Genomic DNA, 19,652 nt, shown 5'->3' with positions numbered 1-19,652 from the left:
AATACTTTACCGAATTACATCGGTGATCTAAGAAATTAGTTGTGATAATCAGGTTCTATCAATAACTATTTCAGAATCTCTGAGAGTGTATATATATATATATATATATATATACATTTCATTATTTTCTTAACAATTAGAACTCTATGATATCTAGAATTTGATGTGATAGTTTAGAGATCTATATTCTTTATATATATATATATTTTTTCAGTCTTGTTTCGTACTTAAAATAAATTCATAATGTAAATAAATAATTTTTGCCAATTTATAGGCAAAGACAAAATATATCTAGACTACTTATCAAGATAATTCATACCTTGTAAGAATATTTTATTGTATCTATATGTACAAGTATATATTTTGTGTATATACATTACACGCATCGCGTACGTGACACACACACACGTCACCGCATATATATATATATATTCACATATATGCGTATATACAATATACAATAAGTAACATTTTATTGTATTTCACGACCAATGTATCATTATATTATATATGTGTGTATATTAAATATTAAATACTGTAGTATGTATTGTTATCGAGCAAAGAATAAATTTTATAACATATTTATTCTAAATGCATGTTCAACTTCTAGGTACTCATAATTAGTATACTTTAATTTACTAGAAACTCGATCAAGTGACCGAGCAGATCTTTGTGATTAATTTCCACAAACATAAAATAATTGAGCACTCATTCAATAATTTTCGCATTTTACAAACCCTGAGCAATCTAAAGCGATTATAAGACTAAATAATGTTTCCTATGGACGATACGTCCGACTTATCTTCCAGTCTCACAGCAAGGATTCTGCATGCCTTTATATAACAAAAGTTTTAACATGTATTGCATACTTAATTTTGTTTCCGAGTGTGAAACCTCATAAAGGTGAAAAATTCATTGTAATACCTATTTAACTAATACAATAAGGCCTATTCTAAATAATTTCTATTTTTAATTGTTGAAATGAATTGTCAGTCGAACAAAAAAATACTTTAAGACAATACAAAGACAATAATTATTAAATTATATTGTTAAATGACTTGTGTCATTTTCTTTATAAGTAAAATCTATTCGATTTGATATATTTTATTTCATAGCGTCATTATAACGGAATTTAAATTAAAAAAAAAAAATGATTATTCAAATTGTTAATAAACTTAACAAATATTGAACTGCTTTAATGTTTTTCAAATTCGAATATTTTATTCGAATTAATTTATATTATATATATATATATATCTGTATTTTATTTTCATACGGCTTAGAAAAAGATTTCCGCCCATTTTTTTAATAACAATTCATAATCCAATTAGATCAGTAGTATGCTTATTATCCAAGCTCAATTTATCAATCACCATAGAATTTTTTGAAGACGTTATTATTTCATCGAAGATATAGATGTTATTTAAAAAATCTGCTAAGCATGTATGTAGAGAGGAAATAGTCTCAACGACCGCATAAGAAATTACCTAGTTATACAGGGCTAGAACAAATTTGGCTGAGAAGTGGCCTATTGGAGTCACGTTGCTCCCTAATTCTTCGAGGAATACGAGACGCGGCCAAGACACACTCTCAAATGGTCTTCTTTTTCCTTGTCTCAGAATTCCCAGTGAATAAATGCGAAAATTCTGCTCGTGTAGCTAATACACCAAGCGCGGCCTCTGTCAAAAATTATTATGATGTAATTACATATAATTACAATCTTACTATTATGAATATAATGAAATATTTGTGATAAAATTGACGAGAATTTGTACCAACTGTTGCAAATTCATATAAATCATTGTAATTTACCGTAAGTTACTACGTTGTCACCAGGTTTATTGCAAGCTTGTTGGAAAATTTTATCAACATCCTCCGATTGTAAGTGCAATGACAACCTCAAAGCTTTTCTAAGTTCCGCTAGATTAACACACTCCAATGTTTTAGAACCGCAAACCTAAATGAAAATATATTTAAGAATATTTACATATTTAGAAAGAAGTATTTCGTTACTTTTTTTTTACTTCTACTATTTATAGATTAATGAAAAATATCAATATATATATATATATATATATATATATATATATATATATATATATATATATATATATACGTGCGCATATGTATATGTATGTATTCAATATATACTTACATCTAACGCGATTTCAACCATATCCAATTCACAATTAGCATTTGTTGTTGCCAGTATCGTGAATATATATTCTTCAAGATCTATCGTGCCCTTGCCATTCTAAAAATGAAAATATACGTAGCAAATATATGTCATTGGGAAGAAAATAAAATTGAAACAGTAGGATCAGCTTTTTTTATAATGAACATACTCGATCGTGAATTCGAAAGAGTTGCTGAGTAGTCGGTTCTTTTTCATCGAGTCTAAGAATCCGTGCGAATTCTTGCAAATTTACTTCCTCGCCGAATTTTTCTGCTTTTTTCCCTAGAAGCTCTTCTTCGGTTTTCGATGCTGCCAAACTATAAACAAGCGACGCTTAATTTGTAAAAGTGTTTGCCAATTAGAGATATAAATATAGTGTAATATTACGATTAATATTGAAGGACTAACCCAAGTTTATTTCGAAGTTTGTGAGCTTCTATTATGGTGGATGCATGAGGTATATGTAACTGGTGAGCCTTGCTGATAATTCGACAATCATCATAAGTATAATCTGATACAGGGATTTTTAATGCTCTAAAAACCAAGGAAAAATTGCTAATCAAAATAATATCGCAAGAGAGCAAGTCTTTTACATATGAATATCGATTTATTAATTAGGATTTAATAGTACAAGTATTACTTACTCTGCCATAACACGGCGGACGTTATTCGCATAAAGTTTGGGATCTGTTTTCTCTGCTTCGCTTGGCTTGTAGACAGGAAGGAATTCAATTTCGCAACTACTATTGAGCTGGGTTAACGTGAGCCATAATAATTTTAAACTGTAATCAATTTATTAAAATCATGATTCGAATCGAATTAAGTCGTTAGTTTTTAATAATACCCAAATTTTTATTTTTCAACGATAAAAAATATTTATATCAATATCGAATATTTTTCATTATAAATTTGTTAATGTTCTACTTACGCTCCAGGACCTTCCCATGTCCATGTAACTGTATCTAGTTTATTAGGATACCTTATACACACTGGTTGTACAGGTACGCCTGGGTAGAAAGCACCTGACTTAAAAGTTATCAGACACGAACGATTTGTGCAGGTACCCTCTGGGAAAATCATTACCTGACAACAAAATTAATGTTTTCTTTATGTAGTCATTTAAATCTACATTTAATAACTTATCTATAATAAATACAAATTACCTGTGGCCAATCTTCTTTCGAAGTAGCACGTTCGATTATTTCTTTTATCGTCTTCTGTCGTGAATTAGGATCTTCTCTCCATACATAGACCGGTTGCGTGTAATTGATGAGCTCTGAACCCGAAGTAAGAATATGTTAAATCGAAGAGCTCGAATGAAACAGATTTCTTATGATTGCGAGAAATTATAATCATGTATCATCCAAGCTTCGTTCGATTAATAAATGAATTTTTATTCGAACGCAATTATTTTCAGACAGTTAAACGAAGATGCATGAGTTTACATGTGCATGTACTTAAATACGTAATTAACATGAATGTAATTTAAATTATTATTAAAAAAAAAAAGGTACATTTGAAATCGTAACTTTTTCTTTTATATTATATGGCGAATGGGATGCATATCGACGAACATTTTTGGATCGCAATCTTAGTAAAAGTTTGAAAATAAAAAGTATAATTATTAAATTGTATATTAGATTATTCTTTTCTTTTTTTTTTTTGTTATGGTTAGAAAAACTTGTTTTTCATCAATCACTTGTTTTCTTATATTTGTTGTTTTTGGAGAATTGTGAAATATATTCAGCATTCACATACTTCCGGTAAACGGATTCAATCCTGACTCTCGTCTTACGATGATTGAGGGAAATCCAGTTACGTAGACGATACCACCGTCGATGAATGTTGAATGCGGTGCGACCACTAGAATCGGTGCCTCTGCTCTTGAAGCTTGTTTGCCGCGTACGATGATTCTCATTCCTCCTGCCTGGTATGTCAGTCGTCCCAGAAAGCACAACCAGGGAACTATTTTGCTGCAGGTTGTAATCCACACAATGCTATACTTATTTAAATTTCATTCGACGAGGACTCGATTCGAATTTAATCAATTTAATTGCTTCAAACAAAATTTTACTTCTTTTTTTATTTTTTTTTATTTATTTATTTTTTTTTTTTATCAACAACCGAATTGCACTTTCTCGTCATTAAAGTTAAATTCGTGTCTCTTTCTCGATCATTTTTGGCAAATTAATATGCATTATAAAAATAAGATAAGAAAAAAGAAAGAAATATCCATCGCAAGTTTTGTACGTAGAAAAAGTCGACGAAGTAATTTGTAGAGTTCAGTGATCTTCCTAGACAGGAAGATCTTAATGACGTTAAGATCTTCTTCTTTTTCTTTTAATGTGGCAACATGAAACAGGAAAGTAAGAGGAAAGATAAAGCCAGTAGTCTATAATGAATAGATATAGCCGAATAGAATAATCCCTCTGGCTAATATAAATTTAAGATATAAATTTTGTCAGTTCATAAGCTGATGTGTGTAATTACTTAATGTTATCTCATTTTAAAATATTTATTTTACACCTATGGCGCAATACATTGAAATTGTTAATAATTATATTAATTGTATTGTTAGTTAAAATATATGTTCCCAGATATATAATCCCATCCACCATATGTATATACATGCGTGCATATATTTATATATAAAAGATAGATAATCATTTAATTATTTATATTAATTATTTAACATTATATTTATACTTATCCAAACATCGCATATTTTTTTTTTAGAATGAATTTAAATAGATTTATTAACTTTTATTTATATTTTACGAACGAACCGATTTCAATATTTATTTGTTTGTAATTTAAAATAAAAATTAAAAAGCTGGAAAAATTGTTCACACAGAACAATGAGTTATTTCCTTTATTTATTCATTTATTAACGGGAAATAATTTTTGGATAATTTTTTCGTGTGTTGTAAAAAATGGTTCGAACAGATGTTCAACCATTGTACGTTTTCACCACTGGTGAATAAAAAGGAAAAAAAAACGATGAGATTATGAGAATTGTGACCTACTTCCGAAGAATGGAATGCGGCCCGTCTCTCCTTTGGCGACTATGCTCGGTCCACCAAGGTAAACGACCGGAAGTGCATCGAAGAAGCTCGAGTGTGGTGCAAGGGCTAGCACCGGAGCATCCTTTGTTTCCGCTTTTTGACCTTTCACCTTCAGCTGATGAAATCCGCCACAGACGAATAATGCTCGCATCATCCAGCAGATCACGATGCGCATGTCTCTGTTTCATCACACGTTTCATATATGTGATGATAATTTCATTCGATGTTAGAAAAGCATACTCGAGTCTTTTTAACGGCTTTCGATGAAAGAGAAAGGGAGGCAAACAGAATGCAACTAAGTACCTACTTTCGTTTCTATGTAATATTGGTAAATTCACATGCGAACGTTACTCCTTTGAGCTAAGCGTTTTCTATTTCGTTGCATCAATAAATATTGTTTTAATTAAATTTAATTGAATCGATTTTTCCAAAATCTTTGACTTCCAGCATATCAAGTAACATGTATCACTAAGAAATTCGATAAGAATTACATGACACATTTTGATTTAACGATCTAATATTTATTAATTATTATTTTTCTATATCTACAACGAACAAAGACAATTATTAAAATTATTGCTAGTATTTATCGCTTCGGAATTATCTTGAACTTGAACTTACGCGTTTCCATCGAAGCCTCTAGACTAGGTATAGATTTTTTTATTATTTCAGAAGGTGTTTCAAGTCGGAAATTCATTACCATCGGCAATATATACTCTAATAGAAAATTTATATAGCGAGCGCGAACGATAAGAAGGTCAAGGATATTTATAATACAAACCAAACGTATTAATCATTCTTTTGTTCTTTTTTTTTTTGAGAACAAATTAAATTGAAATCAAGGGAAATCAATTAAATGAATGAATATCGGTATTATTAACATTTCAACTGAAGATTTTTTTTTTTCTAATTAAAACAATTGACTTTTCACGGGAAAGACCGTCCTTCTTTTCGCATTTCAATATAATAGTTCGCATTGAAAATTTAACAGATGTCTCAAGCGTGTACTTTGTATGTCATTTATAGAACGTGGAGTCATAACAGGTGTACGAAGGTGAAAGCTGTTCGATATGAGATAGAAAATCTGTATTTCGAATTATTATTTACATATTATTGTGCAATATCCTATTTGGTTTTATGCAAGCTTTTTTAAATTTTACATTAATTTTATAGATTTAGTAATCATTTAAAAGCGATTAAATGTAAAATGTAATGTATTAGTATCTGAAATTTAACACATAATAGATGTGTTAAATTGAGTGTGTGATCCCAATTGGTGTCTTAAATGGTTAACGATTTGTGAGATATAATGAAAAATTCATGTAAGAGCGAGCCGGATGATATATAACATAGTAGAAATTTCTAGTCTCACAAATGTTTTGCTGATGCATCAACGATCTATTTAGAATATTAAACATATTGAAATAATACTTCTATTAATTGAATATAATAAAAGTCAATTATATATCTTAATCTTAAATATACGTTTAGTTATAATAATTTTCTAACTTTCTTATTAGTTGTTTAATTTTTTTCAAATTTCACCTAATACATCTTGAAACAATTTTAAATATTGTACTATTAATATTTATAAATAACTTAATTAATTCTGATAATTTCTTTGGTCATAATAACAATATCATAAATAAATTTAGAACTTAATTTAATCCTTTAGCATACTATTTATCACTACATTATTTTATTTACCTATCTACTAAACTTATGTTATTATCACTATAATGGTTTCTCAATAGGTAATCTTTAAGGACGAAGTGACATTTTATAAAAATATAATTTACTCAGCTATTACTTTATATTAATGTAGATATGACTAAATACATAGTTGAATGCATCAAAATATTGATTGTGTTACTAATGCTTAATGAATTTTGCAGGATACAGTTTAATTATAATGTAAAGCGAATAGAATTACAAAATTATTGCGTTAGGCAATTTAGTCCAACTAATTTGTTCTTTATTATCGACTACTGTCATGTTAGCGCTTTTACTATAGCATCATCATCATCGAATAAGTACGTTGCCGCTATACGAGTAATCAAAAAACACGTATGCACTTTACCGCGAACCAAACGTATACTTTATCGCTGACAGAGTATGGCATTTGATACTTTGTCACGTTATATAAATAATTTGTTTCACCATTCAAATTTCATGGAACTAAAATATAGCCAAAGCTGTAAATGTATGCGAAAGGCACAGGTTGGATATAGCGACTGTGCGATGATGAGCGACTACAGTCATCATTGATAACGAAAGAGTTAACATGGAAGAAGCAAGTGGTGATATGCCGTGCAGGATCAGCCGAGAGGGAATGGTTCATTTATATAGAATCGTGCCGTGGTCATACCGTATCCCGGCTATGCATCAGACTCGAATTGGTTACTATAGTTTTGTATATAACAGTTTATATATCATTCGTGTCATATCCATCGTCATCCGTGGCCCTGATAATCTTCGGTTACATTTGATAGCCTCCAATATTTCTCTTATTTCCTAGTTTCACCATGGAGAGACACGGTTACAACATTGAGATAATTGTATAAACGTGTTTAAAAGTATTTTATTAGTCTATGACTTTAAATCGGACACATTCACGGACGGTCTTCGTCAATCGTATATAAATATTCGGAATGATCATGACACGATTATATATGAATGCATGAATGTTCGGACAATGTTTCGGACACGAAACAATGGCGTCATCATTTCGGACACGGAACATGGCCACAAATAGATTTTTATTCGCGGAATCTTCGAGAATAAAATAATCTTTTTTAATAAAAATAATTTTTCTTTGTGTCAACAACAAAGAACTCTCTCAAGCTGTACAAACAAGCTGAATTATTTAAATATAATATCAATATTTATCTTGAGAGTTTAAAGTTATCAATGTTTCTATCTATGCATAATAATAATATTTAGAAAAGTCTATTTTGAGAAAAATATAGACATTTTTTTAATTTTGTCACGACTTACCGTCTCCATCCTTTAAGAGGCGCTTGACGTAAATCTTCCTCAGAAAGTCCATAGAGACCCAAACAAGCTAAAAGCCAGGCCATTATTACTAAAACAGTAATCGCAGCTAGCCTTAATGGTAACAGAGCTACCGTCAGGAATGCCGTCTGTAAAACGAAATGTTTACATGTTAGATCGAAATTATGTATTGAGATATAGATTATATCATTAATTTAATATAAATAAAATAAAATAATTATTTGTGACTTTGTCTTCGACGGACTTTCTTTTTGTCGATTTAACCGATTTTTTTTTCTCATCAGAGAAAAAAACAGATCTTATATCTTGCAGATAGAATGTTTTACCATTTGTTGAAATGATAAGATGGATGCAGTAGAAGAAGAAGAAGAAGACGAAGCGAAAGAGATAGAGAGAGTTAAAGAAAGAGAACGAGTACCGTTTGATCGTTCCGTTAGCCTGGCTTGCGTTGCAAGTTATCGTTTCACGTGTATTTCTCTCACTCGATCTTTCAAGATCGAGGTTACGGCCGAAAGATTATTTTTGATGCACCGAGGATGCTTTCGTGGATTCAACGGTACAAGGTTGCATTCGCTACTGTCTTTATTCTTCGTTCGCTTCTTCGGCATCTTTTCGTGTCACGAAAAATTTATACGAGAGAAAGTAGTACAGGTTTTTTTTTCTGAATCATCATGTGAACCAAGGTCATTTTTTTAAGTAGTACTTCCGTGTTCTAAAACGAGTTTTCAAATTTAAAGTTTATTATTAATTAAGATGTCGACTTTGATTATATGGATCCATGTGGATCTTGATATCCGAAATGTGTGATACACGTGATAAAAAAGAATATAACGGTAGTTCGTAAGAAACTGTGTCGAAGCCTTTAGAATTCATGTTAGAACTTTTTCCTCATTAAAAATTTTAATGATACCTTCTTCCTCTTCTTTCATCTTCTTTCTTATTGTTATCTCTTTATTAAAGATAATTTCTTATTGTAATCTCTTTATTAAAGATAATTTCTTTGAAAAACATATTATCGTGATTATGATTTCTTCTTGATTAGTTAAATTCTATTCAACTTCTAACAGATATATTGGAACATTGAAAGTATTCGAAGAAAGTAGGTATATACGTACAGTAGATAATCTCGTTCTAAAACACGCGTCATTCATAGCAATTACTTTCGTTCGAATTCTAGGCAGGCTATAATTTATTGTAAAGAATTTTATCACTTTATTTGATCACGTACCAATCAAATATTATAGATATAGTTTATTAAAAGTACAAGTTTGATGGATTTTCTTTTCTTTTATGTTTTTATTTAATATGAAATTAACGTGTCTATTATGTCTTACGTTTGATTAAATTTATCGAAATGAGGAACTATCGTTCTATTAGTAAGTTTCATCGTAATTGACGTAGAATTTACTATTAAGAACAAAATGGAAATTGATCTGGATTCGAATGTTCAAAAGATATAAAAACATTTGTAAATAATGATTCAATGATATTACGAAATTTCTTTAATCACCTACATGATAATGAGGTTGCTAATATTAGCATTCAAAGTAAGGTGCAGGCGAGTTTTCTGATGAACATTTTTAATGAGCCTTACAATGTCGTTTACCTACTTATTCAAGGACTCATAAAGTATGTTGTTAACCTTCCTATTATGTCACATAGACACAACAAGAAGAAACAGACAAATTGTTATGTTACATCAAACATTATATTTCTTGTTTCAACCTATCTAATCCGAACGGAATACTTTTCTCGTAATTTGCTTGGATGTCGAGTCTTAAGATCAACCTCACGCGTACTGTGATCATGACCAAGAATTGTGTCAAGGTGTTCCAGAAAGATGAGAAGAGACTATTTCTGACAAAAGGAGTTCATATTATAAAATTTTTCGAAAGCAGCATCATTATTAGTAATTTATTATATCGAGAGAGAGAGAGAGAGAGAGAGAGAAACATATTATAAGAATATCTTATAAAGATAAGTAAGCAAAGAGCAAGAATGACGTAGGCGAAGGGTCAACTATTCTGTCATTCATTCTTTTTATTTTTTCTTTTTTCATATTCACACGGAACACATTTTACCGAAGTAGATCCTCGTATTTTGTGACCCACATCTGGCAAGGCTAAGTTAGTCAAAGAAGTGGGAGACGTTCAACTTTTTCTTCTTCTTTTTTTTTTTTGTCTCTTTTACCCTAGGAAACAACGAAAGAAAGAACTAAATTTTGATTACTTCGTGCATTATATTTTATCTTTCATTCTTGTCAATAAATGTATCTCCTTTGATCTTATTAAATTAATTAGATGCATCTTTGTTTTATGTAAATAAGAATAATACTGTATAACGAGTATTGTATATAATTATATTATAAATATATGTTAAACTTCTTATACTACTGATTACTATACTACAAGTGCCTTTTTTTTTTATAGAAATAAATAATCTTAAGATTAAGAAATAATAATTAAACAAACGTAGAGTTTTATTTGTCGTAGATTTTTAATATCATCGTCTGTATATTCCGTATATTACAAACGGACAAAGACTTTATTCTAAAGCATATTTTTAAAACGTTGTCAGAGGAAAAAAAAGAACATGCGCTACATAAGGTTTATATTGCATGTCGGGATATTTGCAGTGAGAGCCGGGAAGTGTCGAAGAATAAAGATAAAAGGCGTCGACGGTCCGTCTTTATAGCTTTTCTTGCTTTACGAGTTTAACTTTCCGATTCATTTATGGTAGCTTTTTCTTTGTGAGTATAACATTTCGAAATTTCAAATCGCCATTAGGATAGATGATTGTACGAGTAATATAGTCGATGTTTGAATATAATTTATTTTATATAGGACAACAAAATTTACATATATATTTATATATAAGTAGGTAAATATATCTTTGTGTGTATGTGAGTTTTGGAGGACTTTGGTAAAGAATGAAATTATTTTTCTTTAAATCGAATCTTATTTGATATGACCTACTTTTTTCTCTTCGTTTGCTAATGATGTTTGAGCCTTTTTTTAAACACTTGAAACATTTATGAAATTTTACACGTGTATTCTCATTAGCATTTGTTTTAATAAATTTTATATGCTTAGTTGCATAAATATATATACATATGTATATTATTTTTAAATATAAAAGAATAAATGGATACAAAGAATGAAATGGCTTGTAGATTTATGAAGTGGATTTTTTTTTTTTTTTTTGGATAGAATACATATCAATATCTGTGATATTAATTTGTTCGATCGTATATGTATGCAACATGTATTGAAGTATTGCAAAAATATATTATAAATTTCATTTAATAGTTTTATCCTCAATTTGCCTAGATTCTTAATGAATAATAATTATTTTCCGTTGATCGACTTTCGCTCGCTTTATATCCGAGACTCGCATTGAAAATCGCTTTCACTGATTAGCGACATAGAATTGAGAAGTATCATCCGGCGCGAAGCGGTTTGAAATTTTAATTTTCTAGTTGAGAAATGTATTACGCTTAATAATGTTTTACGAAAGACGTTTCATTCTCCACTTACCATCCTTTCTATTGCAGATTTAAATATAATGGAGATCTAAATATATACTGTACTTCGAATATTTGTCAATGAGAAAAATCGTGAGGAAAGTTTTTCGATACGAAAAGAATAATAAGAAATTTGAATTCTTAAGAAAATATTAATGTTCATTTGATAGCAACAATATTAAATATTTATATGAATTCAATTATATTTTTCATTTAACTCTTATGTTAATGTAATCAATCAGGTAATACTGACTACTAAAAGTAATACGAAAGTATTATAGTTATAGATACGTGTCCGAATAATAGTCTTACATATGAGGAAATTAAATAAATTTTTTAATTAATTTAAATTAGTACAGATTAAATAAATGAAGTGAAATTATTGATAAGAATTTAATGATAAGCTTATAAATTATCAATTAAGTAATCGTTAACGAGATGTTTACAAATTGTTCATTTCCTCATTATTCCGTTATACAGATAAGCACGTATATAGCGAATACAATGTACAATCATACAACCAATATTTGTTTAAATTTATCACACGTGATAATCAGTCACGCACTAATTTTTATGTAAAAAAAAAAAAAAAAACAAAGAAAGAAAAAAAAAGAAAAAAAAATAATATCCGCGAATATAACTGTAAAGAAAAGGTCCGCATTACGTACGACAATATGACATGTACGACAACTTTCTCCGTCTGTCGCTCTTTCTCTCCGTCTTTCTTCTCATGTGCACACACATGAAAGTATACATCGCGCGCGCACACATAATTGTTAAAGAGATTTCTTTCTCCAAGATGTTCCGAGGTTTCAAATACCAATATCATTCATCGATATCTTTGCTATTCCCCTTCTTCCGTTTTAATCATTTCTCGACTTTTCGAATCTTAAAAAAATTACTATGAAATATGAAGTTCTTAATGATAATTTGTTATTATAGTATAAGACTTTACATTGGATGGTGTACGTATTTAATTCGTTATGAATCGAAATTAATTTTATAGAAAAATAAATTATAATGATTTGATCTATAATATATCGATAAAACAATATCATCAAGTATTCAAATTTTAATTCATTTCGTTTTATTATTTCTTTTCGTCATATAAATCAGTTGTAACAATTTGTTTTTCTTTTTCTCGGTCGATAGTTCAACGATCGATATTTCCTCTTCCCCTCCCCTCTCTTTATTGAAAAAAACACAATTTATTGTTACATAATGAAACCGCATTGGTTATTGGCTTACAAACAACTGTGTTGACCTTTTAAAAGGTACATTTCCGTTCTAGTAAGCAGATATAATGACTAAGACATTATTCAGATAAATTTTTTCTTTTTTTCTCTTTAAGTGCATATGTAAATTATTTTTAATAAGTATAAGTAACAGAAGATTATATACATTGTAATCTTTTTGTTTTGAAATGTTAGATATTTTTTCCATTAGTATTTTTTAAAAATACTTTCTAAACATCGGAAATAATAATTTAAGCGTCGTTATTATATATTACTGTCATAAAGAAGACATTTTTTTAAGGAACCTTATTATTTATTATAATAATCAATACTTATGACGTGAATAGTTCTATTTAAACACATCTTAAAGTATAATGTTAAAAATGATTTAGGAATTTTTTCCAAAGGACTACCCTATCTTAATACGTGAACGAAAAAATTAAAATGTTTTTTTAAATGCAAACAAAATGTTTTTGCAGATGACTATAAAAAAATATGTTTTGTACTGTATAAAGGCAACTATATACTGTATGGAAATTATAATGTTTGGAAGACTTTCTACGATCGACAAGGTGCAACGTTTGTACGAGTGAAAGCAGCGATTTGAAGAGAAGTATTTAATTCGTCTATATGTCACTCTTTTATCTGATTTTCAGTCAATATTAAAATTGTAAAAGAATATCAATATTAGATCGGATAATATAATCAGGTCATTACATCAAAAGATATCTATTTCCCTTTTTTTCTTTCCTCAGTAAAATTATAATTTTCTTTTCTCTTTCCTTTCTTCAACGTACAACCTACATATTAAATCGTTGAATGTCATGAGCGCTCTACTTCTTTCTATATAGCCGCTGGCAGACGGTTAAGAATGTTGATATTAGTATTAAAGTATTACAACGAGAAAAGTTGGCTGATTTCTTGATGACGATCTTTCAGCTATCCTTAGTTCGACAAGCATCAGGTGAAAGTGACGACTGACAGCGTCGTTGAATATATAAAATTATGTTTTAGAATCGATCATGAATCATTCCGACAACGAACAGTTGATGTCCTTATCAAGGTGAATATTATTTCGTTCTATTGCGAAAGAATTGTTTAAAATATAGAATTCAACTAGGGTCTATAATTGTTATCGAGACGTGATCTTATTTAGTGATTTTATATATATTTATATATATATATACACATATACATATATATATATATATATATATCATATACATATCTATATCTATGTCTATATATATACCAAACTAGAATTTAAAAAGTAACTAGAAAAACGAAAAGCCATGTCCTAAAGAATATAATAATTATTATAATAAGAATATAATAATAATCGCCGGTAATTATTTACGAAGGGGTACACAGTATATAATTTATTAGGGGAGAGGTTAAGACCTGCTTCTTAAATTCACCCCTCATGACTCGCCCGACTCCGGACAGACGCGCGAGCATCGATCCCAAGGGAGGGTTTCCGCGTGCGAAAGGAGTGTGCACGTAGAAGGGCTCACGAAAGAGAAAGAGAGATAGATAGATAGATAGATAGATAGAGAGAGAGAGAGAGAGAGAGAGAGAGAGAGAAATACTGACCTTGAGTTTATCGTAGGTCGTGTCGAGTTCGAGTCGATGAACGAAAGGATTGAGGAGATCGGCGCTGAGGGTTGCAGCATCCACCTCTTCATGCTTCCTTCCTACCCTCCCGTTAATTTCCTCCATTTTTCTTTTTCCACGTGAACCTTACTTTTCCCGAATGTAGAGAGCTAACGTTTCGTTTTTTTTGTCCAGCACGCGTCCTTAAATATTGTCTGACACGACGAGGGGAAACGACGACGCGTCGTCACTCTTCGTCAATAACGATTCTCGTCGACGAAGAAACAGACTGAGAGGTAACGTAGCTCGTAGGAAGTGGGAGAAGGTCGAAAAAAGATTAAAACGGAGAAAGACGGGATATATATATATATATATATATATATATATATATATATATATGTATGTATGTATATATATATATATATAAAGAGAGAGAGGGAGAGAGAAAGAGAGAGAGAGAAAATAGAGAAAAAGAGAGAAAGAGGAACAAAGGAGAAAGGGAGAAAGATAGATATAGAAAAAGAGAGAGGAAGAGAGAATGAAAAGTCGATGATCAGTCACGATGAAGCATCGCTACACACGCGTAAGGGTTGTCGGTCTACAACGTACTGTGCCTCGCCACCCGTTTAATATCGTGAAGCGAACGACCAATCGTCGTGCACGTTTCCTCGTCCGATTACTAGCGAATCCCGACGAATCTTCCCGAAGCATCGTGTGCGCGCGCATGTCGGTGTAAGAGAAATGCTTTCGCTCGTTTTCGGTAGGTATCCTTTTGGAACACGAAAACATACGAATGAGATCTTTGGATGCGCCATTTTTCTTCTAATAATAAGGGTGAATTTACACGATTTCCAATTTACGCTTATGTTCAACGAGAATAAGAATAAAGATTTTGATGGTATATTAGGAACATGACGCGGGATTATTTCTTTTTTCAATGATTATATTACTAAGATAAGAGTATAGAGTTTTTCCCTTTTCTTATTTCTTTTCTTTCTTTTTTTTTTTCATACGAATGAGAATATGATATATAGTAAGGGAGGAAGATACGAATTGTAAGTTTCTTTCGATGATATCTTTTCAGGATATGGTTATAATGGTACATTTATCGGAATGCGAAGAGTTAGAAATAATATATACCTATCGTTATACAATGGCGATATAACTAATAGAATATAGACTTGCATATACCTATGCACGTTAAAGATCAATAGTGTTCTCGAGAAGGAATCGTGCGCATCGTTCTTCTGAATTTGTCCTTGACATATTGTTTTAGTGAATCCAAAATTACTACTCAAAATCGCACGTGAAAATAGAATAAAAATTTATTTGAGTGTTACTGAGAAGCATAATATTATTTCGAATAAATTTACGAAGTTTTAAGTGAAATACCTTGCATTTTCAAGTAAAACGTTACATCAACAATGTATACTATACAGCGTGAAAAGATAGGCATAGAGAAAAATTATTTGTAGCAACATTTGTTATCTTACATTATGCAATATTTTTATCAGCTTTTTTCTTTGTGTAGAAATCTTAACGTATGTATAGAAATATGGTATTAGCATCTTTTTTTTCTTTCTTTTTTTTTTCTTTTATCTTTTCGTTTAATTGTCGGTAAATTATTTATAATAATGTGAAAATACAAAAACTTAACATCACACCACTTTAGTAAAATATACTTTACATCATATAGTTTTTATATACTTTATATACTTTATATAGTAATAGTTTTTTTCTGTTTCGAATGAACGAAATGGAATTATTTCCTTGATCGATAAAACATTTAAAATTATCTTGATACTATTTGTGAAAAGTTTCGAAACACAGGAATGTATTTATACTTTAATATGATCATAATTTTTTTTTATTGTGCATCGATTCTATCGATTTAAGAAATTCATTAATAATTAAATAACATCAAAATGTTATGTATGTTAAATTTGTTAGATCACAATAATTCTAGAAATTGAAAATGATGAATTCTTTGAGCTTTCGTACATTAGCTGGTTCATTAGTAACGTCTTAACTATTATGACTCACAGTATACACGATGCACTTCAATACTGCATTGTTCGAAAAAGATACTCTACTGTATCAAACACAAAATATAATTGGCCATAATGACATTATTCATTTAATTCTTACAATGAATTATATTTTTCCATTAAAATCGCACCGTCATCACATTTATTATGAATCGTTAAAAGGAATTCTTTTTAAAAGTCAATTCACATATTCTAGTTTGATCTTTGTTTCGTCTTCGTTTCGATTGTTCAGCCAGAGTGATTTTGACATTATTGCATGTAATTTAAATGTACCGTTCACACATTTCCGTTCAATCTCAGTTCAGTCATCGATGCGTGATAAATCGATGCAAAATCCGAGATCATCAACGTTTCTCTTTTTAAATGATTGACGAAATTCTAATAATATCTATTATCTGTAGATCCAAGAGATTTTTGATTGCTTCAACTATTTCTATCTTTTATACTCTTGACGTTTATAGAGCAGCATTTTTAGACATATCAATTTTGTACCGTTATCAATATCACACGCGCAATTATTATCATTCGTTTAAATTGATATTTCAGTTGTCATTTTAATAAAATTATCTTTCGGTCAGTTATAATACCAGAATATTTTGTGAAATAGATCTTTGAAATCGAAATTTTCTTCTCTAAATCTCGTAAATCATTTTCTACACATTGAATCAATTATAGTATTCTCTTTATGTAGAAATTTTTGTCACGTGTTCGCTACGAGTTTTTGCCTTTTCGGTAGTAAAAAAAAAAAAAAAAAGAAAAGAAAAAAAAAAAAAGAAAAAAACTACACACACATATGACGAAAATGTTTTCTATTTTCTGACGTGTTTAAAATTTTGACGTATCCAAAAAATGCTACGATTAAATTGATCATAATCAAATTTTATTAAAATGTTACCTGAAATAATATATTTTATCAAATGAAAAATAATATTTACGTGTGTGAAATTGTTATTAATGGTACAGAATAGCGATGTTTTGCTAATAAGCAGACAAAACATTGCAATTTATTAAAATTCCTTCAGTTATTTAAAAAAAATTTTGTTGACTACGATTTTTATCACCGTAACCGAGCAAAACGTAAACAAAACATTGAATGAACTGAAATGTGTGAATTAATATTTTTTAATTTGCAACCTTTGGCCGGAGATAAAGGAAATTTTCGATCACTTCGTCCATTTTCACCGTTTATGTTTTCAACGTACACAAAGTAAAATCTACGTATATTGAATCAATACGTGTGCATATAAATTATTAAAACTGAATTGTGACAAAACCGAGACGGAACGGAAAAATAACGGAGACTGAACTGAAATGTGTGAATCGACCTTTAAGAATACAATGGCATATATACCGTTTAGTCTGTCTTTTGTATCAATCACAGACGGTACAGTCAATAATTACCGAACTAACAATCGATATGTATGTGGAGTGAATAAACTTGTTCGTTTGAAATTCTCTCGATAACGAGTAAATCGAACGTTTTAATAAAAATGTAAGTTGCATATACTTTTAGTTTTATATATATGTATATATATATTTAAAAAAAAGAAAAATATTAATTATAAAAGTAAGCTTCACGTAAGGGTCCTCTCATGCATGTAATATATTTCAATTGCAGTTCCATCAGTATCGGTCGATTAGCAAGGTAGTCGACTTAACCTCTAAACAGTATGACGAAAGAATTGCATAAAAGTCTTATAAATTATTTTACGTATTTAAAGAAATTAGACGAAAAATGGTTGGAATTATTCACAGCTGCGGAAAGACCGTTGCAAGCTTTAAAAAATCAATGCGAACAATTACATTTTGTCTCGAGGTATATTTCTTCATATTTCTTTCGTTTACATATTATTCGATATAGAAAAATATTTAACCAGACTTCCGTAGTAGAAAACAACGGTTTCTGCAGTGTGGAGTTAATTCAGTAATATTTTTCAAGATGTCGCTTTTTTTTTTTACAGTGAAGATGTCGATAACGAAGAAATCTGTATGATCGATTACGCGCGAGAAAAACTTATTTTTAAAATTTTCATCGGAATTGAAAATGAAATTTCCCTTTTACAAGATACATTACAGCGTTTAAATGACGCCATTCAGGTAATCATTCAAAAAATATCTCTCTTAAAAATTTATCGACGGATGATTGAACGCTGTGTGTGAAATAGTTGGAAGATAAATAATATATATTTTTTCTTTTTTCAGGATTTAAAAAATCGACTAACAAATTTGGAAAAATCTCGGAGTAATATTTCGTTACATGACGAAGATATGAAAGATATTGTAAATGGAACACCTTATAGGCCAAAATTAAATTTACTTTTAGAATGGGCTATCGAAGGCTTTCAATATTATCACGAGTTGTATCCTTTGAAATAATATTTTTTTAACAGATTATTATTATAATTTAGAGTCATTATAAATATTTAAACAATATTTTATATGGGAAAAGAAGAATCATTTTTTTATTTTATGCAGATCGTTACGTTATCATTTCTTATTCCCAAATTCTAGATATCTTTCTATTAATAAAAGTATGAAAGCGATGGATTATAAAAATGAAGAATCAATTGATAACTTTGCAGATTCTTTTGTAGAAGATCGTTACAAAAGAATCAAATTAAATAGTAAGACTTTCAATATAATTTTATCTAATAATCTAACATTTATATTATAAGATTAATTCATGATATATATTTCAGGGATACTAGCTTTTACTCAATTTTTAATAATGGAAAAGGTTCAATAAATACTATTAAACAATTTCTACTACATCTTTGTCACCTATCTATTTTTTAATTCCTTCTTAAGAAGATTTTATGAAATAATCAGAATTACTACAAATGGCGCCATAGATTCGATGGTTATTCAAAGTATTTCTCAAATTAGCCTCTACAAAATAGATCGTCCTAAGAAAATATAATTTACGATTTTTATATAAAAATACAAATTTTTTTTATATATTTGTTAAGAGAAATGTTAATTATAATTTTTACAATA

The 19,652-nt window shown here is 29.5% G+C and overlaps 2 protein-coding genes across 5 annotated transcripts; one reads left to right on the top strand and one right to left on the bottom strand.

The window, feature by feature from the left end:
• Window positions 1-288: 288 nt before the first annotated feature.
• LOC124426391 (lysophosphatidylcholine acyltransferase) lies at window positions 289-15,005 on the bottom strand. Of its 2 annotated transcripts, none has more exons than XM_046968049.1 (11): window positions 14,608-15,005; window positions 8,239-8,384; window positions 3,935-4,149; window positions 3,340-3,452; window positions 3,105-3,259; window positions 2,821-2,958; window positions 2,585-2,710; window positions 2,346-2,493; window positions 2,156-2,254; window positions 1,813-1,957; window positions 289-1,679 (listed from the first exon to the last, which is right to left on the bottom strand). In XM_046968049.1, exons 1-11 carry the CDS (start codon window positions 14,731-14,733, stop codon window positions 1,591-1,593), a joined length of 1,500 nt encoding a protein of 499 aa, XP_046824005.1. In that variant the 5' UTR covers window positions 14,734-15,005; the 3' UTR covers window positions 289-1,590. The 2 variants fall into 2 exon arrangements, with proteins under 2 accessions (XP_046824005.1, XP_046823997.1); XM_046968041.1 differs by lacking the exon at window positions 3,935-4,149 and adding an exon at window positions 5,203-5,420 and having other exon boundaries at window positions 14,608-15,003.
• A 20-nt stretch (window positions 15,006-15,025) lies between these two features.
• On the top strand, window positions 15,026-19,424 carry LOC124426448. 3 transcript variants are annotated; one of them, XM_046968154.1, is made up of 7 exons: window positions 15,394-16,012; window positions 18,037-18,147; window positions 18,274-18,471; window positions 18,617-18,752; window positions 18,858-19,015; window positions 19,167-19,279; window positions 19,355-19,424. In XM_046968154.1, the coding sequence occupies exons 3-7, from the start codon at window positions 18,326-18,328 to the stop codon at window positions 19,399-19,401; spliced, it is 600 nt and encodes a 199-aa protein (XP_046824110.1). In that variant the 5' UTR covers window positions 15,394-16,012; window positions 18,037-18,147; window positions 18,274-18,325; the 3' UTR covers window positions 19,402-19,424. The 3 variants fall into 3 exon arrangements, with proteins under 3 accessions (XP_046824120.1, XP_046824110.1, XP_046824100.1); XM_046968144.1 differs by having other exon boundaries at window positions 15,394-16,148; XM_046968164.1 differs by lacking the exons at window positions 15,394-16,012; window positions 18,037-18,147 and adding an exon at window positions 15,026-15,367.
• The last annotated feature ends 228 nt before the right edge of the window (window positions 19,425-19,652 follow it).

The sequence above is a fragment of the Vespa crabro genome, chromosome 1 (genome assembly GCF_910589235.1).
Source record: "Vespa crabro chromosome 1, iyVesCrab1.2, whole genome shotgun sequence".
NCBI lineage: Eukaryota > Metazoa > Arthropoda > Insecta > Hymenoptera > Vespidae > Vespa > Vespa crabro.
The sequence above is the reverse complement of the archived record's forward strand: the minus strand, read 5'-3'. Positions and strand labels throughout refer to the sequence as shown.

What these genes read in the sequence shown, in the direction of transcription:
- LOC124426448 (XM_046968164.1), top strand. Translation starts at nt 18,326, where the DNA reads ATGACGAAAGAATTGCATAAAAGTCTTATAAATTATTTTACGTATTTA. An exon ending in GTTTAAATGACGCCATTCAG is followed by an intron (nt 18,753 to 18,857) that starts GTAATCATTCAA and finishes TTCTTTTTTCAG; the next exon opens with GATTTAAAAAATCGACTAAC. An exon ending in CAAAAGAATCAAATTAAATA is followed by an intron (nt 19,280 to 19,354) that starts GTAAGACTTTCA and finishes TATATATTTCAG; the next exon opens with GGATACTAGCTTTTACTCAA.
- LOC124426391 (XM_046968041.1), bottom strand. Translation starts at nt 14,733, where the DNA reads ATGGAGGAAATTAACGGGAGGGTAGGAAGGAAGCATGAAGAGGTGGAT. An exon ending in CGACCTACGATAAACTCAAG is followed by an intron (nt 8,385 to 14,607) that starts GTCAGTATTTCT and finishes TTCGTTTTACAG; the next exon opens with ACGGCATTCCTGACGGTAGC. An exon ending in TCTTTCGAATTCACGATCGA is followed by an intron (nt 2,255 to 2,345) that starts GTATGTTCATTA and finishes TTTCATTTTTAG; the next exon opens with AATGGCAAGGGCACGATAGA.